This window comes from Pyrgilauda ruficollis, unplaced genomic scaffold, assembly GCF_017590135.1.
Source record: "Pyrgilauda ruficollis isolate IOZ18807 unplaced genomic scaffold, ASM1759013v1 scaffold24, whole genome shotgun sequence".
Lineage (NCBI taxonomy): Eukaryota > Metazoa > Chordata > Aves > Passeriformes > Passeridae > Pyrgilauda > Pyrgilauda ruficollis.
Genome location: NW_024523648.1, coordinates 6273470 through 6300124, shown reverse-complemented (window position 1 = coordinate 6300124; position 26655 = coordinate 6273470). Strand labels below are relative to the sequence as shown.

The window sequence follows — 26655 nt, the reverse complement described above, 5'->3', positions numbered from 1 at the left end:
ATAAGAGCATCAGCATTCCTGCTCACTGTGGTGTCTGCAGCATGGAGAGAGCCGGAGAGAGCTCTCCTTTGCTTTTTAGCTAGATTTTAACTAGCTGAGGCAGAGAAGTTCCTTGGACTGTGGCTTTTCTTTTTCTTGGAACTGAGCCTGCTTTGGACCTAAAAATCCTGAAAAACACCATGAGCTCACGCCTGTGGCCCACTGGGGTCTGGGACATGGCATTTTCCTGCACAGGAGGGATGGATAAGAGACTGAGCAAGCCAAGCTACAGCCACAACAAGGACTTTCTAAATTTGCCATCTCTTCAGAACAGTGAGAGGTTCTATTGTTTGAAATTATTCAAATTTTTAATGCTTGTGAATACTTTACTTGTTAAATAAACAGTTTTTTCCCACTTTTCTCCTAGGAAATCTTTTCCTGAGCCAGTTGTGGGAGAGGCCACTTGAGTCTGCTTTCTAGAGGAACTCCTTTGGAAGTTTCCTCCCAAATTTGCAATAAATCAGGACAGGGATATTTCAAATTCCATGTGTTGGCTACAGAACATGAGTGAGGACAGGTGGAAACACAGCTTGTTTTCCTGCCATTTCCCATTCCTGACTTGTCCCTTTTTCCACTTTTAAGTGTTAGACTGCTGCTGGAACAGCAGTGATGGCCTGGTTAGAGAAAGGCAGCACACGTGAATTGGGGTGGCTGAGTTTCTCACAAGCTGAGCCCATGAGGCAATTGCTAGATGGGGCCACAATCTGAGAATTATTTTATGCTCCTTGAGGTTGAAAGGTGATATATATAATTTAGGACGGGAAATTGATATCATAAACAAAACAATCTTGTACATTGTAAAGATCTGGGGAGGGAGTCCCATAAACACCTGTTTCAGTCTGTGATGACAGCTGGTGGGGCTTTTGGGGTCAGGCTTCCCTCTGCAGCTGTGCTTGCATTCTCGAAGGAGAAACCAGCGTCTTTTCACATCCTTAAGAAATTACTCTCCCTGACTGTTTGTGGAACAGAAATCAGAAACCATATATACCACAAAATATTTTTTTAACGAGGGGAATGGCTAATGGTATCTGAAAAACAGTATAGTAAGATCTGCCTCACATCTGGAAAAGACCGTAAAATATCTTGTAATGTCAGGAAGATTTTTCATTTTCCATATGTTATTTCAACTTTTAGGTAATGTGAGAAAGGAGATACTTAATTATTTGATGGATTGCATAACTTAGTCCAGAGTTCAATATGCCATTTTTTGCAATATTATCAAAGGGAGTACAGCAAATTCAGATGCTTCACATGTAGGCAATTTGCACATGTAAATCCTGAAACAGACATCTTTGTTATCATGTAGCATGAGCAATAACAGTTCTGAAACACTTTTTGAAACACTTAGTCTTTAAAGAATCAAAGACTTTCATACTAGAAAAATATAGTCACTTCATCCTTCTCTTTCACTAATTCTTGTACTTCTGTAAAGCTGATGTGTAATTCCAAAATTTTATCTTCATTAAACATATGATATATATTTTTTGTGTGTATAAGAAAAAACTGGAGAACCTGGATGCAAGTACGGAATCAGTACATAAAACCATATTGTGGGTTTATCCACACACATGTGAGTGTTTCAGAAATCCAGTTTTCAGACCTTGACAATTAATGTGGATCTTTTGAGACTTCATGAAATTCAGGGGACTTGTATCAGTATAATCTAGCCTGCAAGAGACACAGGTTTTCTAACTAACTGTGTGGGGTAGCAAAACCAGATCTGTGTAGAAAAAGATTCTACCATGTTAGAGCCTTTTGCTGCTTTTTAGGAAGGATAAACTGTTCCAGTACGAAGCCCATTTTAGAACTATCTGTGATAGATATCAAAGCACTGAAATGCTATGGATTAGAACATCCCACTCCTTTCTTTACAGAATTAAATAAGTGAAACTTGTGAATTTGGATGAGCTCTGTGTTATAGTAGTCTGGAACTGATAGAGTTTCAAACTAAATTTATATTCCCTTGGTTTAGCTGAAGCTCAAATGCCCAGTTTACCCTCTCTGGGCTCTGGTAGATCCATCCTCTGTACTGCCACATTTCAAAGGCTTTCAGGGCTATACAGCTTTCTCCTTTGACTAGACAAAAGAGTTGAGTGTAGGCAGTCCAAATATGATGGTTTTGATTGCATTTGCACCAGGACTTTTGGCAGAAGGGCTGTATTTTTATTTTTCTACTCTGAAAGGAAGCATAGAATATATATAAAGGTATGGACATATAGATCCACATAGATATATATAACATTTTTTTACTTTTCCAGATTGCAGATTTTTCCAAATTGTGGTTGAAAAAGATGTGGCATCACAGATTGTCGCTGTTGCCATTTTTGAGAACCTTTTGTGAATTCTGTTTCATACACAAACATATCTTAAAGGCTTTTAAGCTCTGATGAGTAAATTGAGCAAAGTCTACCTAGTTTGACTTAAAATCTTCTGTGTGAAAAGAGAGAAATTCATATGGTTCCTGGACAACATGGCATTATTTTGTTTTAAAACTGGAAAACAAACCATTTTCATGTGAGAGGCTGAGCAATCAGATTTTGAGTTGTTTGGGGCTTTTTCTTTTTTTTTGCTGTTTTTTTGTTGTTGTTCTTTGTTTTGTTTTCGGGGATTTTGTTGGTGGCTTTTTTGGGTGACATAAATTGATTTTATTTTTATGATGAAAACCTGGATAATTTTCAACAAAGCAAATAAAAATAGCATTAGCTACATCGAGACCAAATAATTTCAGGTGAAATTACTGAAATCAGCAAGGTTCTGTTCATTTTTGGCAGCAGGGGTTGGCAGCCATTGCCTGGGCAGGCAGCAGTGTGAGTGCCCAGTACAGTTCTCATCCCATGGGGAGCAGCCTGTTCCTCTCTGGGGGCCTGGGATTTGGGGACACCTTCTGCAAAACATTCACCAGCAGCCACAAAATGGGCCTCTCTTGGTGAGCCAGAACTGTGACCTGTCTATGACTGTCATCCAGCTGGGTGAGATAATTACACTGACAACCACGTTATCGAGGCATATCTGGGCTTATGCCTCAATTACAGAACTTCTTTGCATTATTTTTGCATTCTTGCCTCAGGCTCATGGAAATCAGGACTATATCACACGGGGTTTTTTTCTGGTTAGAGCTGTGTCTTCTAGACTTGTGATGAAATGGTGAAGTTCACCACAAAACATTTGCGTGTGCTCACCTTTCCTTCACGTTTCTCAGCTTCCCTTCACACTGGTTTCAGGCAGAGACTTTGAGTCTGTTCACATGAGCAAAAGCTGCTCTTGAATTTGTATTCCTCAATATTTCAAAGTGTGGGTGTGTTCACTAAGAATGTCTTCCTCCAATTTGAGGTAGCATTTAAGCAAAGATGTCGCACTTCAATAAAAACTGATGTTCACAAGGTTACAATTCTTGTCCAGGCAAAAGCTTACTAGAAGATGGAAACAGAGATTCCACAGAAGAGTGTTTTCAGAGCAGGAATTGTATTATGTATAGGCAATACACTGCCTCTTTCCAAGATCTGATGCATGGTAAGAGTGGAGGGTTTTGATCCCATAAAGTATCTATCTTAAAAGAACCATTGCAAAATGAGTCTTATTATTTCTGTCTGGAAAACTGCAAATCCAAGTTATTTCTCTAAACAAATACAACTCATCAGTTCACTTTCTTTCAGGTCTCAGGCCTGTGTTTTGCTCTTTTTAGTGATTATTTTTCCATTTGCCTATTCTCTCATGTATGTACTTAATCATTTGTATTTGTAAGAAGTGGTGACAGGAAAAGAAGAACTCTCTGGTGTCTTGCCCAGACACAGATTTCTAGGGTGGAATGAAGTTCAAGATTACAGCTCCTAAATGACCCTTTAGTGAATTAATGAAGTTTCAGTTATTTTTTTTTACTGCTATCAAAATACTTGGGCATAACCTTTTACTGTTTTTCAGATCAGTTACCTCAACCTTAATGAAAGGAAAGCTAGAAATCTCGAAAAGTGAACAGAGGTCCAAGCAGAAATGCATGATACAGAAATAAATGCCTGCTGGGGCCAGACAGTGCTGCAGTGTTTTGCAAAGACACCACACAATTAATGGTGTCTGCCAGTAGCCTGTTTGGCATAAGAAATACATTGCTTAGTTAAAAGACCCTTCCCCACCCCAAACCAGGCAGGAACAGCCTAAAGCTCAAAGGAGGATGACCAGAGGAGGTGCATCTGAGGCAGTGACCAGCCCTTCCTAGGTGGCCAGGGTGGGAGAAGAGGGAGGGACGGGTCCCAGCTGCAGGAATCCGGGGTGAGGAGGTTAATGACCTGACATTGCTGCCATGCTACTCCTTTGTGCTGGGCCTCTGCAGAACCCTTGAGGGGAAGCATCTTTCTTACAAACGGCTCCCTTGCCTCTTCCAAAACCTCAACCTAATCCCAGCAGCTTTTGTATGAAATGAGCGCTTTTCGTGCTAGTTAAGCTGTAGGGTTTCTGGTTCCAGTCAATGTTCATTCAAGAGGTTTGTTTTTTGTGGGAAAGAAAAAAAACTTAGGAAAAAGTGTGGAAAAAAGGAGTGACACTATTGTTGATGCAAATATTAAGTGAATTTCATTCTCTCTGTAATGTCTCCTGGAGTTCATGACATCCTAGTTATGACGAATAAAGCTTCTTGGTTGCTGGGTCCAACCTTTATTTCTGCAGTTACATACAGGCAGCATGTTGCTAAAATTACTTGAAGCATTCTTTAAGCTGTTTGTCGAGGAGAGTTGCTTTCTTGGAGATTTTGTATAAAAAATAGTTCAGTGCCACCTCAAATTTATTGTTTAATTAAAAACTGACACTGCAGAATTTTACATGTTTTGAAAAAGGCTTCAGTACTGGACATTGAGTTTCATTTTTAATATTAGATTTTAATAATGGGCAACCTTTCTTTTATAATAGGATTATTTTACAGATGAAAATAGAGTACTAAAAAAGGACCCTCAACAGGATTACCATCTGGAATATGCCATGGAAAACAGTACACATACAATACTGGCTTTTAGCAGAGAGCTGCACACTTGTGACACAAATGACAAGAGCATAACGGTAAGAGTCTCTGACTATATGTAGACAGATAAAGGAATTAACACAGGATAAATATGTGTGTGGTAATTAAAATATCATTTTAGTAAAAGGACAGAATTAGAGAAATTAATTTTCCAAAACATCTGTTTGCTCAGGTAAAATACTTGTGTTAGTTTTATTAAACTGGTATGTTTAAATTTCAGCTTTCTTTGTTTTTGTACTTTAATACATTATGTTCTGTAATTTCTAACTAGTGTGCACAGGATTGAAACAGATACCTCTGGGCCACCAAGTCCTATATGCCATTGTTATAACCATTCAAGAGAGGCCAAAATGATAAATACTTTTAAGATTCTGCACTAACTTGTAACAGATTTTTAAAAAAATTTGAAGAAGATATATTGGAAGGGTCTGTTTGTTTTACTTTATTCAAAACTAAAAGTGAAAAAATTTTATGGTAAAACTTGCCATGGTAAAATAATTTTCATGGTAAATGTTGCCCTAGGGATTGCTGTGCTATTTCCTAAATATAATTTTAAATTACATGAAGCTGATGACTTCGGTATTGGAAATGACAGAAAAGTTAGAGAGATTTGCAAGGCTTTCTGTGCTTTGGCTTTTTTACTGCTTCTTTTGGAAGCATTAGTATGGGAGTAAAGCACTACATTCATTATCTGTGTTTTTACAATATATGCAATTATAGCAACATGAGAGGCTGAAAATGCAGGAAGCAAACCCCACCTGTATAAACCACCAGATTCCCAGTGGATCTCTGGTTTGCACACCTGCCCCAAGTTCTCAGTATAATTTAGCATTTTGAGGCACTTCAGGATTTATTATAGCACTTTGTCTCAAGGGTCATTATTGCAATCCGAGAATGGTTTACAGAGAGCTGATCTGTGCAGTGGCTGCAGATTGATTTTTAAGACGTAAGTCTGTCCTGTAATTGAATGTTAATTTTCCATAGTATCTAAGGACAACAATTCACTGAAGGTATTCACATCTTCACAGACCTGAGCCTGGAAAATGTCTGGGGGGGGGAAAACATTCTGGTTGCTGATCAAATAAGTAACATCTCTAGGAAAATGTCTGTAATGCATTTAGTTGGTTACTTCTTTATGAGACTGTTCTGCCGTTTGAAGATATGACATCTGTTCACAACATTAGGGGAGGAATCTATCAGAGAACAGTTTAATTTATGTGTATTTCCAATTAACCCACTGGGTATACAACGTTATTTATTTCAAAGGCCAAATTGTGTAGGTAGGTGGCTGCTCCTCTGGAGTACATTGTCATTTAAATACACTTATGTCACAGCTATTGTAGGAATTATAGGAACTGTAAGGAAGGTGTTGTTTCTATCCCTTGTGGACATTCTGCTGTGTGTTTTCAGGAGAGCACAGTGCGGGTAATATGGGCCTACCACCACAAAGACATGGGAGAAGCAGGTCAGAATTACCATGGATCGAATCGTGGTACAAAGAGCCTGCGGTTGCTGAACCCTGAGAGAGAGGAAGTCTCATCTGCCTCTTTGCCTTACTTTGACTTGACAAACAAAGACGTAAGTTACTCCTACATGCTGTAGAAACCTCCATGCTGTAGGTTTCTGTGGAGACAGGAATAAGGTGGTAGCCAAAGCCTTGACTTACACAATGAGTAGTGTGACTTTTATAGATTAAACATAAGGAAGAAATTCTTCACTATGATGTTGATGAAGCATTGGAACGCGCTGTCCGGAGAAGCTGTGGATCCCTGCAAGTTTTAAAGGGACGGGGTTTTGAGCAACCTGGTCTAGTGGAAGGTGCTCCTGCCCAAAGCAAGGGGATTGGAACTGGATCTGGACCTCCAAGGTCCCTTCCAACCGAAACCATTCTGTGATTCTATGATAATACTGTGTTTGTGCCCTTTTTATTAAGACAGGTGCCTGTACCAGACAAGGACACAACATATTGGTGCCAAATGTTTAAGATTCCTGTACAACATGAAAAGCATCACGTGACAAAGGTGAGTATAGCAGACTCAGAAAATGTTGAGGAATTTAGATAATAATTACACTTCAAATCAGTTCTTGCACTTTGGAAGTTTTTTTCACTGCTTACTGGAGGGAAAACAAGACCTCTTTTTGTATTCACAAATATGGATTAAGTGTTTGTATATGTGAGCCCAGAACCTGGCTCAGGTGTGCCCTGACAAGTGCCCTGAACAGTGACAGACTCTCTTTCTTGCAGTTCTTTTCTCCTTCATCCTCTCTCCCCCAAGAAAATGAGGTTGAAAATTATTTCTCTCTGTAAATATTTCTGGCAAGGACTAAATAAAATTGTCTTTAAGCACATTACATCAGGTTTCTACTTTTATATAGGAATTTAATGAATTTAAACAGATGGTAATTTTAACGTAAAAAATAATTAAATGGTGATGTTTGTTTTAATAAAGGGCCAGGTTATTATTTGATTCCATTCACCTTTCTTGTGATGACCAATGTGGAGCCAGGGTAAATCACATAAGAACACACGCCAGTATTTTTAGCAGTTTCAAACCTAAGCATTATTTCAAAAAGAGGTTAACATTGTTGTTTATTTAAAAAATAATGAAAATGTGTGAATAAACATTCACACAAGGCTCAGCAGGATCCTACGTGACTTGAAAACCCACATGCATAAATATGTTTTCCTGTAACACATATTGTAACTTTTCTTTCTGTTTTAAATTGAAAGCTTAAGAGTGCTGAAGGAAAGATGCTTCTCGCATTTCACCCCAAAAGCAATATACTGAAGACCTTATAAAACAACAAATTCTTATTTTTCTAATATGCTGAAGGTAGCACAGTGAGATAGTTCTGGCCCTCATTTTTCTTTCTTTGAACCCACAAATGCATTAAGTGTAGAATTCTATTTCTTCTTTTTTGTTACAATTATCAGTCATATTTCTTCAGTGTATTCAGTAAGATTGAAATTTTAAATTAATTCAGAGAACTTAACATATCCTCTCAATGTCAGTATGATAAATACCTATAATTACTCTGAAATATTGTATGTTTCTGCACTTTATCAGAATGAACAATTGCAAGGCTCAAATTTGTGCCTTCAGGTACTTGATCTTTAATCACATTTGAAATTGGTGACAGCTACTTTCACTGTATGAAATGGAGAATTGTGTTACAGTATGTATGTCAAGATCCCTAGTTTTCTGCTTTCAAGTGAGAGACCTTCAAAATGGTAGTATCAGAATCAAGCTTTCCATGTTAAATCTGGTGGAAGTTGTAGATATTTGCTGTTCTGCTAAAAGGTTCCCCAGAAGTATTCATTATTTATAATTCCTAAATTTATTTTCTAAATGCTTTGCATTGACCACATACAGTTGCACCTACAGTTGCACATACAGTTGCTCAGTCTTTAAAAAATAGTGTTTGGTTGAAGCTGAAACAAGATTTTAGCTCAGAAATACACTGGCTGAGTTTTCAGGATAATTTTATAGTCTTTATTTTTACAATAATGTATAAAGAATATTAAAGTTTTAGAAATCATGTTTTCAAATCAACATATTTTTTGTAAAGTTAAAAATTAGAGTAGAATCCTCAGTGATTTTCCATCTTCACAAAAGCAAGAAAATTTCATTTTTTTGCTTAAAAATTTTTAGAGAGAGAAAAATGCATAGAGAAAGAAAGTAGATTTAAGTAGGAACACTTCCTTAGCCTTTCTTTTCAGCGGCACAACTTATATTTTCCTATACGTGACGTTTTGAGATGCCACATAGAGGGTTGTTGTGGAATTGTATCTATGTGCTCTTGCAAACTGATTAAACATTTCCTAAAGCCTACTGATGCACAAAGGATGGGGCTTATGACTACTGGGGAAGATATTAGCTGTGCAAACAGAGCTTGAGTTTCACAAAGGGGAGGGCGGATGAACTCTTTGGCCTCATCAAACTGCCCGGGTTAGTTAAATACTTACATAGATGTTGATTCTGGATTCCTTCTGCAGCACAGTTTTCACACAAACCTACACATCTCATTTTTACAGACAGAAAAAGAGAGGTGTAGACATGGTACAAATTTTTCTTGTGGCATAATTTAGTCTACTTCAGTAGTGTACATGTGAGCTGGCTTTGGCCATTTCTGTGCTCCCGTGTGGTTTTGTGGAGCGCTGAACTCCTCAGTTTGGCACTTGCTGGACAATGTGTGCCATCAACAGTGTGCACTTAGCTGCACTGATGTGTAAATCTGATGGTGATCTGGGGTCTCAAGTAGGTGCATCAGCCACAATGGGAATTTTTTTCCTACCTTCCATGTTCTCTGCCATTTCTTCCATCCTGAAAATTGCTGTGAGCACGTTATAATAAAGTACTTCTTAAATATCAGTTTCATCTGGAAAGCACGATGTTTTAATGAAGTAAACTGAAAAAAATTAGACCTGTCATTAAAGGTAGAGGTCAAGACTTTTAATTGTCTCTGGTTAACAAATACCACATTCTGAATTTAAAAGGAATTTTTAACATCTATTAAAGTTGCATTATCTAAAAAATATTGTCTTTCAACCAGAATATATTTAAGGTATTTACAAATATGTTCTGTAAATACAATCTAATGGTGCCAAAGCTGGTTACCTGATAACACGTGGGTCTTAGGATTCACCTGCAGTAGTGTTTTAGTTTCTTCTGTTTGCACTAGGTGAATAAATAACCAGTGCAAGAGATCTCAGTATTAATCAAAGATAAATTATGCAAGACCTTAGGTCTTTTCTTTCTCTTTAGATAATATTCATGCTGCTTTCCAGGAATCACAGGTAATGGGAAACAGCATATTTTCATTGATCAAGCTGCTCTACATGATATGTAAATTGTGCAACAGATAAGATTGTAATCGGAGGTAGAATAAGGACATAGACAAGTAATTTCTCCTTATGCTGCATTTACCAAGGGAGAACAGATCTTCACTGCAATAGGGGGACACCCAGCCAGGTTTAGAACTTCTCTGTTAAATCTTCTTTTGTTTCGCATTTCTTGCAACATTCTCCTCAGGGAAGAGATTGTGTCTTCCTACATGTCCCTACGATGCCTTCTGTTTCTAATGCCTCCAGGAACCTACGGAGAGACAGCTCATAATAACATGCCTGCTAAGAAATGAAACAGAATAAGACAGCTTCTCAATAGCTGGGCATATTAGTGACAATAGTGGTGCAGAAAGCAACCAAAACCAGGCTCTGAGCTGGTTTTGTGGCTCTAATGGTTTACATCACTCCTCAGCTTTAAACTGCCTACCTGGCTGAATTATGGCTCCTTAAAAATTTATTAAACTTCTACAGGATTTCCCCCCAGAGCATTTTCTATTAACAGAACCCATTATAAGGGCAATAGGTAAATTTTGAAAATAATATAGGCAGAACAGATGAAAGGGCTTGCTTGGAGGTAATAGCAGGCATTCAAATCAGATATTTGCAGGATGGCCCTGCAGTGGTCCCAGAGTGGTGAATTTTGGCTGCTCTTCACATGGAGAGCACACAGCTGCCTGTCTGCAAACTCCTCCTGCAGCTACATGTGCATTGACCTGTTCTGCTGCTCTGAGCTTCAGGCAGTGGTGTGTGCCTCAGGCTCACTACCCAAGGGCTTTTCACTTTTCTCACATGCAGAAGTTAGCTGGGAGCTTTCTCAGAAGTAGGTTTCTTAGAAAAAAGCATTCCACTTATTAGCCCAGACTTAATGGTGATGTGTTTAAGACTATGTCTTGCTGGGATTATTTGCAGTTCTCTGTAAATGTCATTATTCTGACTGGTCCTTAATGTGCCCTTTAATCACATTCCTAAAGAAAATTCTCTGGTTTCACCAACTGCACCTCAGGAAGAAACTCCACTCCAGCAGGACCTCTCAGAAGCAAGGAGAGCGGGATGCACTGGTAGAGCAGACATCCAGGCAGGTCCACACACCTACCTTTGGATGAAAATGTTTCTGTCTCTCTGCTAAAGCCATGCTGAGGACATGTTCCTGGGTGTGGAGAGCCCACACAGGCAGAGACACCGCTGCACCAGGCTGGGAGCAGGGCTGACAGAGACAGGGGAACATCCCTGGGAGCACACCCTGAAAATGGGTCTCTGCAGCATCCTCCCCTTTGTAAATTGGTTTGTCTCTCTTTTTGCTCATTCAATTGAAACAAAAATTATTCAGTGGCAGCTGACTGGATCTTTTGACATCTTGTCATTTTTGTACCGTCGAGGTGTCTGATTTTCATGATTGTCACTGTGTGTGGATCTGTGTGTGCTGACACGTCTCTATTTTGACAAGTTGTAAAACTATTTGCTGATAGGTTTTTTTCGGCCTATTTGCTGAATTTGTTTTTTCCTCGCTGTAAGCAGGCATCACGAAGATGTTTACCACCAGCAAGGAAGTGAAAATTTGTTTCACATTAATGAGAAATACTTCCCAGTGTTTCAATAAACACAGCTCTTGCTTTATATTCAAAGCTTGTTCTTAACTTCTTTTTCTACTTGTGGTCCTACAGATGCAGCTCTTTTTTATGACTGTCTTTAGTTTAGGTTTCAATACTCCATGTCTTCTGTCACTTCAGTTTAACTGTATTGCTTATTCAAATAACTGCATCTGCTAAGGATTCATGACACTGTCTTCACATTTACATCAAGTCTTCCATGTGCTTGATTCTTTTTTCTGCTGCAATTAAAAGACCTTAAGATACAATGTTCTATTGTATCTTAATTCTACTGTCTAGTTTTTCTGTGAATCCTTTAGACCTATAGTCTCCCTCTCCACCTGACAAATTGTTTAATGCTTTGTGTAAACTGCAAATTTAGAGTATATACTGGTGAAAGACTGGTATGGATATCCTACATGCCAAACGTGCCGTAATCTATTTGTGTGAAACTTTTCAGCATAGCATGCCTGTGCTGGTTCCAACACTGTAAATTTCTCCCCTATGTTTTCTTAATTTCTTTTAAAAACACTGTGTTTTTTCTCAGGAAAAGTAGTTCCTTAGGATTTGTTAGCAATAATCCCCTAGTCAAAAATATGTCAAATATTGAATTTTACTCCAACAGTAGGAAAAACATTTTATGTAAAATAAACCCCAAAATTGGGTAGTACGGTCACTTTGTTGTATCTGCATGTCTTTTCTCTAAGAATAACTCATTTTTCCTTAGTTCTAAACTTTATAGGTAGTTTCAAAACTAGTATAGTCAGAGAAATACCAGCACAAATGCTGTGATGTGGCTGTGCCCAAGAGCATAAAATATTTCTGATTCTGGAAGAGAACTTTTTAAATGGAACATCTATTAGAGGGCATTTGGCATTGGAAAGGAGGATAGTAGTTGCTCTTTTGTAAGCTCTTAGAAGTTTTGGTTCTTGTATAAAGCAGTCCTTCCACATGCATTATTTGAACCTGCTTATGAGAATGGTGTGAGCAGGTTTAGCTCTGCTGAAATGGGGAAGAAGCTCCACACTGGGGATTAAGCTGTGTGGTCAAAATCCAGTATCACTTCAGTACAACTCATGAATACTCAGCCTACATATTAAAGACAGTAAATTTGCAGCCATAGAGAGGGGCCTCCTCTCGTCTAACCTGTCTTATCTATGGGCCTGAGCCAGCTGCTTAATTGACCTTACAGTGGCAAAACTCGCTGTTTGTATCATCCTTGAGGAGCTGTCTGAAATGTATGAGCTCAAGCATTCTGTGTATGGTTCAGTCTCTCTCTCCACTGATGGATGAGAGAGCCCAGACCACCAGCCTGTGTTATATAAGTAACGCCCAGATGAATGAATCAGGGGAGATATATCTCAACCAAAAAGATCAGGGGAGAGAAGAGACTGTGATAAAAGCAAAAATTGCAAAATAATACTCTTTTAAAAAAATTTGCCTGTGGGGAAAATGATCTTCTCTCAACCACAGCCCTGTGTAATTTTTTTGGCACTAAGCCTACGATGTGACTAGTGAAACAGGCTAATCATATAAGCAGAAAAAAACCCCACATTATTTAGCATTAGCTGAGAAGTGTTACATTAGGCATATTTTTGTATCAGCAGTAAAGTTTTCCATTGCTGATCTCCTTAGAAGAGGGGGCCTCTTTTCAATTAAAGAAAGGTCTGTATTAGAACACACCAGCAGTTGCCAGTTAATCTTCATATTCTGTTTTGGGGCAAACTGATAAGGAAGCAAAAACTCCAAAAAACTTGTTGCCAAGGGTGACTGTGCTTTTTGACAGTGGAATGCTTTGGTAATACCAAAGACCCCAGTGTGAAAGTACAAAGGGACTCCAGTTTAAGAGACTGATTGATTGGAAGCCAGAAGGGCAGCTTGTAGCCTGCAGTACCTAAATGAGGGCACTGATTTTTAACTTGAGTGATAGCAGACAGTAACTGCTTGTTACACTCTGGCCTGAACTTTTACATTTTGCTAAATGTGATAACTCTAGCAAATTGCATCATGCAGCCTGACATAAACAAATGTTCTATATTTTCCCATGCATTCCCCTACAAAGCAATTTCAGCCCCAGTAAATTAGATTGGCAACCAAACAATCATCTTACGCTGCAGAGCTTGTAAGCTATCTGCCCTTTGATCTGCAGGGCTGGCTCTTTGGTGCAAGCCTGAATTGGCCCATTAGGCTTTGCAGTGCTAAGATTCATGTAACTGAACGGGCTGAAAATTAAAAGTTTCCCAAGCACTGTCTGAGGAAATAACAGAAATGCATTATTCTCTCATATTCTGCTAAACGATTTCAAATGCAAAATTATTTAAGGTATTATTCCATTCTGTGACCACAGATTAAATTATATATGACCTCAGATTTTGCTGTCCTACCAAACTTTATATTTCTTACATATTTTTATTTTGTGGTAGTCTTCTTTCGTTTCACTTGTGTATCTTAACTAAAAGAATTCTTAAATTATGCAGTTATTACTGCATTAATTATTCCATACTTGACATGCAAAAAAACCTTACTTCTGTCATCAGCAAAGTTGAATGTCTAGTTAACTTAATCCATTTTCTTAGATTTTTGCTTTCTAAATAAAAACAACATCCATCTATTATGGCAATGTATTGACCATGCCAGCAGGTGGTAGGAAGGTATGTGTGCTGTGTGATTTTTTGGTTAAATAAAAGTCAGATGACAGCAGCCTTTTTTTAAATTGTGACCAAAAGCAAGCATGGGAAAGGGGAAAGTACAAATTTTGTGAAGATCTCTGTGTTTTACCTCCCAGTTCTGAGAGAATTTGTGGGGTGATCTTCAGAACACCATTGCTATTAGTTAACCCCATTTTGTCTTGTGCCATGTATTTATTTTTTTTCCCTTATCCTTAGCTTTCTATATGATTTTAAAGTAAACCTATGACGAGGTGCACTGAAAAGATAAGAAAATTGTCTGCAGACAAACATCCAGCACTTCTTATCACAGCAGGCAACAAAACACTTCAGAACAGCATTTCTCCTTAGATGAGCAGTTACAAAGCATCTTTTGTGCAAATACCAGAACAGCAGGCTCATAGGTAGTAAAATCTCTCTTTATGGGGCTTGTGTGTATGGACCACAAAACAAACCTAGCTTGGTTCTGCTAGCATCTTGGTATTGTTTCTGAAGATCAACCTTCTAATTCAGACAAATCACATTGTAGCAGCATCGTAAGCAAATTTTCAATAAGGCAAAATAAATTGCTCCAATGGTATTTAAATGGAACAGAACTTTCTATTCCCATCTAATTGAAGTATTTCTCTTCAGTAGCAATCTTTTCATGTGCAACCAGCTACTGGTGATAGTTTCCAGAAACTGATATTATGACTCTGTCCCTCCTTGCTTTCCCTTGCAGTATGCAGTAGTCACAGCTATGAACAAAGCATAGATTCATAAACTCCACATTAGCAACAGTGGGAAAATAGACAGACAATGGTCAGAAAAGGCCTCTCCACCATGCCCACACATAGCAGACTGTATTGGGTTTGCAAGGCTATGTTTTGGTGGCAGGGGGGCTACAGGGGTGGCTTCTGTGAGAAGCTTCCAGAAACTTCCCCCATGTGCAGCAGAGCCGATCCCAGGTGGCTCCAGGATGGATGTGCCACTGGCCAAGGCTGGGCCCATCAGAAATGGTGGGAATGCCTCTGTTATAACAGATCTAAGAAGAAGAAGGAGAAGAAGAAAAAAAAAAAAAAAAGAGTTATTGTGCAGATGTAATTGTAGCTAGTGAATAGCAGAGTGAGAAGTGGAACAACTATTCAGACTCCAAGGTCAGTGAACAAAGAGGGGCAGGAGCTGCTCCAGGTGCTGGAGCTGAGATTCCACTGCAGCCCCTCGTGCAGACCATGGTGAAGCAGCTGTGCCCCTGCAGCCCATGGAGGATCACAGGGATGCAGAGATCCACCTGCAGCTCCTGGAGGAGCCCATGCTGGAGCAGGTGGATGCCTGAGAGGAGGCTGTGACCCTGTGGGAAATGTGCTGGAGCAGGCTCCAGGCAGGGGCCTGCAGGCCCATGGAGAGAGGAGCCCACACTGGAACAGGTTTCCTGGTCGGACTTGTCACTCTGTGGAGGACCTGTGTTGGAGCAGGCTGTGCCTGAAGGACAGTATCCTGTGGAAGAGTGACCCACATTGGAGCAGTTTGTGGAGAACACTTGCTCATGGGATGGACTCACATTGGAGAAACTCGTGGAGGACTGTCACCCATGACAGGGACTCCACACTGGAGCAGGAGGAAGACTCCTCTCCCTGAGCAGTGGGACAAACAAGGTGTGACGAACTGACTATAACCTCCTTTCCCCTTCTTCCTGCGCTGCTGACTTTTCCATTACTGTGTCTTAAGTTGCTGGGACTGAAACTGTGTCTTTCTGTTTTATGAAGTGCCAATCACAGTTTTGGTTTATACATAATTGCTATGGTAATGCAGACTTTGAAAGAACCATGTAATCTGAAAATAGCTCCTGAAAATAGCCTCCAAGTGTTGATGGGTGATGAATTCTCCTGCAAAAGGGTATACCAGGGTCTGACTCTGGGTGAGAAAATGTGGAAATAGTATTAATGTGATCATTACTTAATTGCTTATTTGTAAGCCCTCTTACGTTTGTATATTAACCCTGCAGATATACATTTTTAGAGGGTTATGAGCAATAGTTCCTGAGTGTTGCTCTGGAGGCTCTCATGTCAGAATCAGGAGCCTTGTGCCTACTTTATCCCCTGCTTTCCCTTCAAACTGAAGGCACCAGGGTGTGCAGGTCAGTGGCTCCTGTGGGAGTATCTGAACACTTAAGGCATTTCTCACATATGGTCCTTTTTGGTAGCCTCTCACAGAAGTCAGCGTGTCATTTTCAGAAAACGTGTTTCCTGATAGTGTCCTTCTGCATGTGCAAAACAAGAAAGGGAGACACTGTCAATTCTCATGTGTTCTGTCTTCAGACACAGCTGCGCACTCACTCCAAAGCAGGAGGAGAAAAAGCGTAGTGTTATTTTAGCTGCATGATCGAGGGGATTGTTTTGCACTACTACAATAGAATCAAAACCTCTGCCGTTTTGCCCTCAAAGAAATAGACATTACTGTGCAAGAATGGTGATTGCATGAACAAATGGGAGCACCTTCACTGACTTTATTATTTATACTATTCAAATTGTGCATTCCTCTTGAATAGCTATAAGCTCTTTATTGGCTACCCATTTTGGCCTTAGACATGAAACATATTTGGTTACATATAACTTTTTTATGATACTGTTTTCATAAGGAAGCAACGATGTTTATGATGAATTGCCAATTAATTCTGCTTGAAGTTTGTCAACTGTGCTGAGGGAATATGGTCATCCTGAAGACCGCAACTACTGCCAGTGGCTCTGCTGCTTGGGAGTACAATGAGAGTACTGCCAGGATGCATAACCAAAAGAAACATGTTTGTGCTTGACCTGAGCTTTTTATGAGATTGCTCCTCGGGGTTATAATTCTTAACTATTACTAAATGCATTATCTTAAATCTTCAGGCGTACGTCAGGCAGAAACAATGTTTTATTGGTATTTCTTTGAGCTAAACTTCTTTTGGATTTAGTCTAAATTACTGTAAGTCTTTAAAGTCTGAAACTTCTTATGAGTGGCAGAGTTCCAGGTAATTAATTAGGAATAAAAATTTAAGAATGGGCCTGATAACAGAGAGAACAAGAAGTCCTAAAACCATCTCTAACTCTCATTTTTAAACTCTCATTTGGGATTATTGTTTATTGTGGTTTTTGATTCCTCTTTCTTAATTAAAATATTTAAGTTGTTCTGCAGAAATTCTGGTTATACAGTATAATTTTTAGTAGGACTACATGGGGATAGAAAGATTTATGTAAATTTAGATATATAGCCTTCTCTCCGAGCTAAAAGCACAGCAACCCTTACATTTTATCTGAAAGTACATATTTTTTCTTCCAATAGAAAATTCTAAAGCTTAAAACAGAGGTATGGTAATTACTTCTTAATACTGTATAGAAATAAAACCTAAATGAGAGCCTTTGTTGAACAACAAAGTCACAGAGTAAACGAATACTTTTTTTTACACCAAGAATAGGAAACATCTATGCTTTGAATAAGATTTTCCATTCATGTGGTAAGGGCCTTTCCTCCTCAGTTATGTTAGAATTTTTGTTCTATGTTTAAAAGAGAACTCAAAACCAGGAAAGCCCAAATGCTAACAATACAACTTAAATCAATCAATCAATCAATCAATCAATCAGATAATATTGTTATTTCAAATTAAAATTATTATTTGAATCTCACTTTGGGGCAGGGGGAAAACCCTCCACGCATATTAAGTACAAATTACACAAATTTCAATGCCTTAGATTGCACAGAAGTTTCAGTCTGGAAAAATTCCATCCTCCAAGGAAACCTTACCTAATCATATTATGAGATTAGGGCTGGGGATGGTTTCTGTTGCCTGGGCCTTTTTCTTGTCTACATCTCTGTTTTTATTTAAATACAAGAATCAAGAGCTGTGACTAAATGCTCAGGTTAGATTTTTCTCCAGCTTGAAGGTACAACAAAATGTGCATGAGAATAATTTGTGTTAACAGTTTTACCTTTGAAGGACAATTCAAGTTAAGCAGTAATGCTCCCTGTTGTACCTCAGATGTAATCATCCCTGATGACCATAAGGGAACCAGAAGCAGTGGCTTTGCTCTATTTCCTGCAAATAACTCACCAAAATATACACTTTTCTAGGTGTTACAGTATAAACTCAGAAGAACTTGGAATAGAGAATGATTTAGAGGGATTTGTTGGAGGTGATGACTGAATTTAGGATCTAGATTGTACGGTGAGGAAAACAGAAATGAGCACTAAGCTGCGTATGTGCAAATGATCTCAGGAAAGATTAGAACAGCTAGTCCACGCTAGACTGCAGCCAGCTGAGCACTGGAAGTGTCTCTTTCAGCTCTAACTATTCTGTGGCATTAATTTAATGCTTTCTGACAGACAGGGTAGGGTGGAGGCATGGGGAGGGTGGTCCCTGCCTGACCCCAAAATGCCTTTACTCTGGGCTGAAAGTCTGCAGCAGATTCGTGTCCCAGATGTGACACTGGTGTAGGCAGGCTCTTCTGGTAACATGAGATTTCTGTTTGGTTGTTAGTGCTAAAATCCTGGTCTGCCCTGCAGTCATGGACTTCAACATCTACCCCTGCCTAGAGGCAGCTCTTGTTTAGCTCAGCACACCTCTGGGTTTTGTGCAAGAAGCAGTGTTAGGCAACAAATGTCTGGTGGTTTTCTTTCAGAATATTTATAGGAAAATAAAGCCATATTACTGAGAGGGTTTTTTTTCTGGAATATATAGTTTTTTTTCTGAAAAAGACCTAACTTTATAAAGCCAAATATTTTAAGTATTTGCTTTTCTGAAAAAAAATCTAAAACCCTAAAGGTGATGTTTTAGATAAATATTTGATAATTTCACAATTACTCTTTAAAAAACTCAGAAAAAAACTTGATGAAGTCTAACGAGAAGAAATCATGTCACCCTTCGAAAAAGTTCTAAGTCAGATAATGTTTTAAATATATATGCTTGGTACACATTTTCAAAAGAAGTACAAAGGCCAAAGTAATCAGTAAGCATGTAGTAGTTCTTCCTGATGAGGAGTGCAGAGAGTCTATAACTTGGTCTTTTGTGAAAATTTTCAAGTACTCAGTTTCAGTACAGCCAGTACTCAGTTTCACAGCCATCACTTTTTGCTCTGAGTTAATCAGAGACATGGCAAGTTCATATAAATGAGTTAACCAACCACAGACTAGAAACTTTCCTAGATGTAGCAGTGCTAGCATAAAAATCAAATTTTTACTCTCCATTTTGAGACTGAAGAATTACATTTTCTTCCCTGTGTCACCACTGCCTACATGAGGTGTTGTGTAAGGCTGAGACCTTATTCAGAATAATTTACATGGCAATATATCACACCATCGTGTCTTTAAAATGTAAAATTAATTTGGAACTTCCTGTTTGAGACAGAAAAAAAAAAAATAAAAATCATTATTTTTCTTTGACATTTTATTGTAGAAACATTGCTGCAAGCAGATCAGAAACCTGTTGCTATTTCCATGTATAAAGCCAGGTTTTTGTTTTCTGACATTTGGTGGCCCGTATTTTCTAAATAGGGACACAATGGTGAGACTGTGGATATATTTGAATATCTTTCTTCATTTGCACAAGCAGGCATAAAGAACAAACCATGTTTATTACCATCAAAGAAATCAGAGCAAATAAAAAGGTAGAAAAACTGGAATAAACAAGAAAGACTTCAAGGTTTCTGGAGATGTTTTTAACTTGTGGGAAATTTAACTTAGACCACTTGAACTGTTTTCATTTTCCTCCTGTTTAATACATCACACATTAGTATCTTGACCCTGCTTATCATCAACTTGAGATGCAAGGCACTGTTATGTTAAAATTTTGTCTTCCTTTATAAGGAAAAAACCCCAAAACATATGACAATGTTTAGACTGTGCAATAGATAAAGTGATAATAGGAAACAGAGAAGACAGGAAGAAAAATTGAGGATGAGTGAGCCAGACATGGCAGATATAAACATCTTTGTTCATGTGATGTCAGCCTGTTGACTAAAACAGGGTTTCTGTTAAAATGAGAGGTGAACAGCACACATGTCATCTGGTTTAACATTGTAATGACTAGAATTTTTTTTATTTTGTATTTTTTGAAAGTCAGCATTTTCACAAGTCCTCAGAGATTCAGTACCGTGAAGGGAGCTCTGTAAAACCTCTCAGCCTGCCTGACGAGTACAAACCAAGCACCATGACTGTAACCTGTACTTTTGGTTGCAGAAGGCAGTACCTTCACTTACATTTGAATGTGAAATATTTTAAATACCTCCTTCCTTTTGAGCCCTGATTTGAAGTGCTGGGGATTTATAGTACATCCATTGTTTTTTACCTGTATTAGTGGGAGTGTGGTTTATGTATGTCAATTGCTCAGTTTGAAAGGCTTTTTGGCCAAGCTTTCAAGAAGGGTGGAGAGGAAGAAGCAGAAAGCAAACAATCATGAATAATAAATCATGATCTTCTTCCTGCAGGTTTCATGAAAAACTGGAGAGGTTGTGCCTTGTTGCATGCACTTACGTTTTTGCAATCCCAAACACTTTGGGCATTTTGATGTAGAGTGGATGTAGGGCTTTTGTTCTCCATGCCTCTGGCAGTTAGGAAATGTCAAGCAGAAAATGCACTTTGCCTGCAGGGGAAGAAGTCACTGAGGTGCCTGGTGGTGCAGTATCTCTGCAGGCTTATTCAAAACACGGCAAAGAGATAAACCCTGACAGCTGTGTCTTCCTTGCATGTCAGCAACAGTGAAAATTCCACAGATGACCCTCAAAGAATGAGGTAAAATGGGGAAGATAGGTAGTTATATGCATATTCCATTTTAGTCTCCTTTCAGTTTCTTTCTTGACTTCTTTGGCTAACAAGAGGTTGGTAGGAAGTGGCAATGACAGAGGAAGAAATACATTTCAAAGTCACAGGTTTCTTCATAATTAATGAAAATGAAAGGTGGATTCCCATTTTCACTACATTCCATCTAAATTACTCAATTATTGCTTACCTTATTGTTTGGCTCCAAGTGTCATTTTAGAGTCTCCTTGAAGTAAGAGAGCAAACAAAGCTGTGTATAAATAAACATCCAAATAAAAATGAGCTGTTGACTTAAATCTGCAGAGTTTAATGAATATTATGTACCATGCCTGTTTTTATCACATTTTTTGTGTGTATTTCACTCCTGAAATTGCCCTAGTGTGCCACTTCAAATTATTTTCTTTCCATAAGTATCCTAAAAGTTGCACAAATTAAAAAACCCGTCCTGATGACTTTTCAGGGCTGGTCCCCTATCATTGTGACTGGAGACCAGGAAAAGTAGAGCTCTGAAAATTGTGTTATCATTCATTGAGGCTACAAGTACTCTGGTAAACAGGTCACCCTGATCTAGATGCTTAATTATAGATACCTACTTTAGCAACTAAGTTTACACCTAGGACTACTTATGTGCACTTCTGAACGCATTAATGATTTCCTGAATTTGGCCCCTTATTTGAGAAACTCAGTTGTTGTTCATCATTGCTTGTAAGGCTGGCCAGAAAACAAGACTGTTTATCTGAGAAAAAAAATGAGGCTTGGAAATTTCTTTTTGGCTTGGAGCAAAGTAATCTGTACAGATGTACTTTGTGGAAAGTCAGAGAGGAAGTGTGAGGCATCCTAAATAACCAATCTTTCCTATAAGCTAAAATGGCCAATAGCTGAGTAAACAGGGCAGAACTCACCTGGGATGTAGAATGGCGTATTTAAACCCCTGCTCCAGTTAAACACTACAATAGAGTATGGGATTGTATTTTTAAATTTTCTTTTCTGCTGAAGTTATCCTAGTAAGTAAATATAGTTAGTTATTCTCCAGATCAGAGAAGTGTCTAAGGGTTCTGGTCCTCTTCCTTCTCTTGTTTCATTTAGCAGTACTGCTGTGAGCCTTAAGGACCTAGCCATTAAAATATTTCTATGCATTTTGGAACAATGCAGGATTAATGATATTTTCCTAAGATTTTTTAAAATAGGATTTTGACCTCTCTAATATGTTCTTTCTTTCTTATTTATATGCTATGTAAAAGGGGAAAAAGAAATTTCTTTTTAACCAGGTTGTAGTAAAAATGTATGAAAAGCATAACTTCACTGCTGCTCTTCATTATTAATTTATGCATCTGAAGAATGTAAATTTTCCTACAAGATGCATTGGAAAGATGTGTAAGGATTTGTTCTAGTTTTTGTTTTTCTTTTCTTCATTAAAGAAAGCTGAACAAAACTGCTTTTTGAAGTGCTGTAATTGTTTAGGTAACTGACACTAAAAACCAATGGCAGGATGTGAGTTTCTAATTTTGGTGATATCCCATTGTTTTGAGGGGAAGCTGGTTTTGAAGTAGTGATTGTAAGCACAGCAGGTGCTGGGATCTTGTAGCAGCAGGCAGAACTATCACATGTTGGGACAAAAGTTCTCTTTTTTTCTTGGTAGATAGAGGGATAATATTTCCACAGCCATTTTCTTGACTAACATATACAGTATGCAGAGCTTCAAAAATCTTGAGGTACGTTTTGTTATTTAATGTGTTAGCTGCCATGTTATGACTGTGTTTGGGCTCTGCAGTACTTGGATAAATATGCAGGTGTGTGTTGGAGAAGAGGGAAGAAGCAACATCAAGCTGGAATCAATTTCTGAATCTTTGTCATTCAGTCTGATATGTTGGGGAATACATTCTTATTCCATGGAAAACCTGACTCATCTTCAAAAATACCTTTTACTTCCATCATGCAGTAATTCACAATGATGGTAATGCTAACTGAAACAGGGATTACTGAGAAGAGTACAGATGATCCCCTATGGAGTATTTCAGTCTTGCCTCCAGAATAAAACTTTGGTGCATCTGAATCAATTGGCATCCTTCCACTGATTTCTCAGTGCAGTGAAGTGGGTTGTGCTCTTCTTGGGTGGACATGCAGGTACTCAGCCGCATCTGACCTCTCCAAGAGCCCAGCTCCAATGTACTTTGCAGATTCATGTCAGCAAGGGTGGCCGTGATGCACACAGGCTCTGGCTGCTGCCTCCTGCCCTTCCTCTTTTGTAATTGATCTAGTGGTTAGAACAAAATGCAGGGAGACAAATTGCGTTGACAATATTTTAATAATGTAGTAAACTGCTCCTGCTTACCCTGTTCCTGTCCTCCAGTAGCACATGAATGTGCCTGCAAAATGAAATGTATGCAAATTTAGGATGCATATATATTCTTTTCCTATTTAAAGTAACTATCTCTTTCCTAATACTGAAATGCAATACTGCATGGCGCCCTGCATCTTAAGAGTTGCATTGTCAAAGCTTTACTTTTCTTGTACAAATATTAATATTTATCTTATTGAACATGAAGATAGATATGACAGAATGGGATGAAATCTTTGAAAGGAAAAAACCCTTTCATTTTAATACTGTTCTCTGTATGCTTATATTTTGTGAAATATGATAATTCTTAAATGCAAAATAATTACTTTCAGAAGTACTCATATTTGCCCCAGGGATATCATCTCTGACAGAGATGATTTAACATCACCCATCCAAACAGGGAGTGAATACTTACATGGAAATTAAATAATTTTAGCCTATGCAGAAATTCTGTGGTGTAATTATACTGGGGGCACCAGGGCACCACTGAGAGCCCTCCAGCTCATCACTGCCACAAACAGGCTGGAGCACCCAACCTCTCAAGAATGATTTCATGTTAATAAACTCTTCACAACTGGGTGGATTAAAACAAAATAAATTCTAATTTCTTGTACATGTCAAAAAAATTTCAAAGTCCATTTTGAGCTGCTGAGGAATGTGGGGTATACCTTTAGGCTCACTCTAGATATACAGAACTTATGGGCAGCTGTAATTTGAAATAATACAAAAGAGGCAGAAACAGGGATGAAAACCTCTGAGTAGTTCAGACACCAAGCTGGTTCAGCAGAACACACTTTCAGCTGGTTTATATCCCCCCTCCTGCTGGAATGTGGCTAAACAAGATTGGGCAGGGAGAAAGAAAAGTGGCCATGCAAGACTAGGATGGGAGAAGAGAGAACAAGTAAGAATGTAACAGAGGTTTTGTCCAGATGCTGAATGCTTTTCCTGGCCCTCATTGATGCACTTGGGCAAAATGAAAATTTTGAGAACTTCACTCCTTGAGTTTGCAGAGTGTTGGGGTTACATCTCAAGCTAAACAAGATTGGGCAGGGAGAAAGAAAAGTGGCCATGCAAGACTAGGATGGGAGAAGAGAGAACAAGTAAGATTGTAACAGAGGTTTTGTCCAGATGCTGAATGCTTTTCCTGGCCCTCATTGATGCACTTGGGCAAAATGAAAATTTTGAGAACTTCACTCCTTGAGTTTGCAGAGTCTTGGGGTTACATCTCAAGCTAGGTACAATCGAGTACAATCAGAGTAACAAGTCTCCTCTTTTAAAATGAAAGTACTATAGATTTTTTTGTCCTGTCTTCATACCTGCATTGAAATAGTCCCATTGAGATATGTTTTCTTTTTTTTTCCTTTTAATTTTGCCATTGACAGGTTAAGCCATTGATCCAGAAAGGCCACGAAAACCTGGTTCACCATATCCTCCTATACCAGTGCAGCAGCAATTTGAATGACAGTGTTCTGGACTATGGGCATGAGTGTTACCACCCCAACATGCCAGACTCTTTTCTTACATGTGAGACGGTCATTTTTGCTTGGGCCATTGGAGGAGAGGTAGGATGAATGTCTGTCTAGCATGGTTCATCAATGGGGCTTTTTGAGTGTGTTTATCATCATGAAATTTCTTCCTAGTATATTAGCGATTGCCTGGTTTTAAGGATACATGAATCTGCCTGTTTTTAAGGATAAGGGGTCACAATCCCTAAATGCCTCAGCAGTGAGTCCTCAACCTCTTCTTGGCCTTTCAAGTATGTAGTGCAGTGGTCATCCTGAGTGACAACCAAAAGTAATGAAAATAGTAGAGAAGGAATTGATGCCTTAGGGGAGAAAGATAGCTTTGGAACATGGAAATCTCTTGCTGTATCAGCTTGTCTCATCTGACAGGGAAATACAGTGCCTCTAGCAACGACCAGTATCTGCTACCTGTGGATAATGACAGAAAGGAAAGCAGTGTCTGTAGGTGGCTCATGAAAGACACAGAGGCACAACTTTCCAAATGAAATTATACATTAATTTAATTAATTTGGTGCCTCACAAGGACCTGGTTTCACTGTTGCCCCATTCAGGCATATCATTCTGAAGTTTCTTACCTGTCCAAAGAAACATCATTTCAGTGTAGGAGAGATCCTGTGTCAGTGCAGGGCCAGCATAAGGACCACTTTACATATGGCAGTGGGGCATATCTACAGAAAATACAGGCTGCGATGCCATGCTCACCCCAGGCTGTGTTTGCAGCTTATTTCATGTTAATTTAGGCTGCATTAAAGTTAATGCTTTCAGCTGACATAACACGGCATGACTACCAGAAGAATCCCAGCTCTTTACACCCTTGATTCACTGTGTGCCCACCCAAATGATGGTTTGGGCACAGAGAGGGGCTGGGGTGATGATGCTTTCTGGAACCTTTCTTTGCTAGCCTGCAGTCCAAAACCAGCTACAAATGCCGCAATGTGAGGAAGCAAGAGTAGTTACATGGACCCATCAAAAGTTTAATCCACTAGGAGCACTACCCCTGGTGTATGCTTTGTGCATTTTTGCCATTAGCTATGCTCTGACCTAGTATTTGTACTTTTAACTGTCTTAATCTAAGTGAAATTAAAAACTCATATAAATAAGTTATCATTTGACAAGCTCTGTGGAGGTTTTTGCAAGGATGATCCTGCTGTTAAAGATCTGTGGAGAGGAATCTGACAGATCTGGGTTACACTCTGGTTTGCCCAAGTATCCATTTCACTAACTTTAGCTTACCCTTATGTAGAATGAAGGTGGCAATAATTTTTACTATATTTATTTATTTATTATTCCAATTAATTCACTAATGCCCATCAAGCATCAGAAAGTTGGAATCTCAAATTGCACATTTCAGAAAGTTAGGATGTCAAATTGCACACCAAAATATTAACAATATACTATAAAATGGTGCAGATTAATTCCAATTAAACTGAATTTGGTAAATGAGTTCACTTAGGAGAGATAGTGGTATTTTGGTTTGAATCAGGAGTGAGCTTTTGAAGTAAATCTCCCAGTTATCCCCACTTACAAAGTTTTGTTTATCATCATGAGTGGTTTGGGAATTTACACAGGCCTCTCTGGGATGAAGCCAAAATAAATGTGCAGGGGTGAACCCAGCACCTTTAGCAATCAATGGGACCTGACCAGAGCTTCTCCAGAGGAGCATCATTGCGGGCAGTGGGTCCAGCACAAGCTGTTTCACCATGCAAAGCTTCTTCTTTATTGGCTTGCTAGTGGAAACATAGCCATAAAGATCACCTTTTGTGTTCAAATAATTTTACTTAGAGTACAGTGACTTGTGCACAAAAAGCAAGTTAATTACATGCAACCTCAGTATTCCCTGGAAATTACTGCTTTTAGAAGCTGGGGACATTTAAAATGTTGATT

The 26655-nt window shown here is 38.8% G+C and overlaps 1 protein-coding gene across 1 annotated transcript in view; it reads left to right on the top strand.

Moving 5' to 3' along the window:
• MOXD1 (monooxygenase DBH like 1) overlaps positions 1-26655 on the top strand; it is a 50884-nt gene that overhangs the window by 8356 nt on the left and 15873 nt on the right. Inside the window, exons 4-7 of the mRNA XM_041470022.1 lie at positions 4936-5082; positions 6455-6622; positions 6982-7065; positions 24631-24810. Of these exons, the coding sequence (XP_041325956.1) occupies positions 4936-5082; positions 6455-6622; positions 6982-7065; positions 24631-24810 (579 nt within the window). The remainder of the gene's footprint in view (positions 1-4935; positions 5083-6454; positions 6623-6981; positions 7066-24630; positions 24811-26655) is intronic.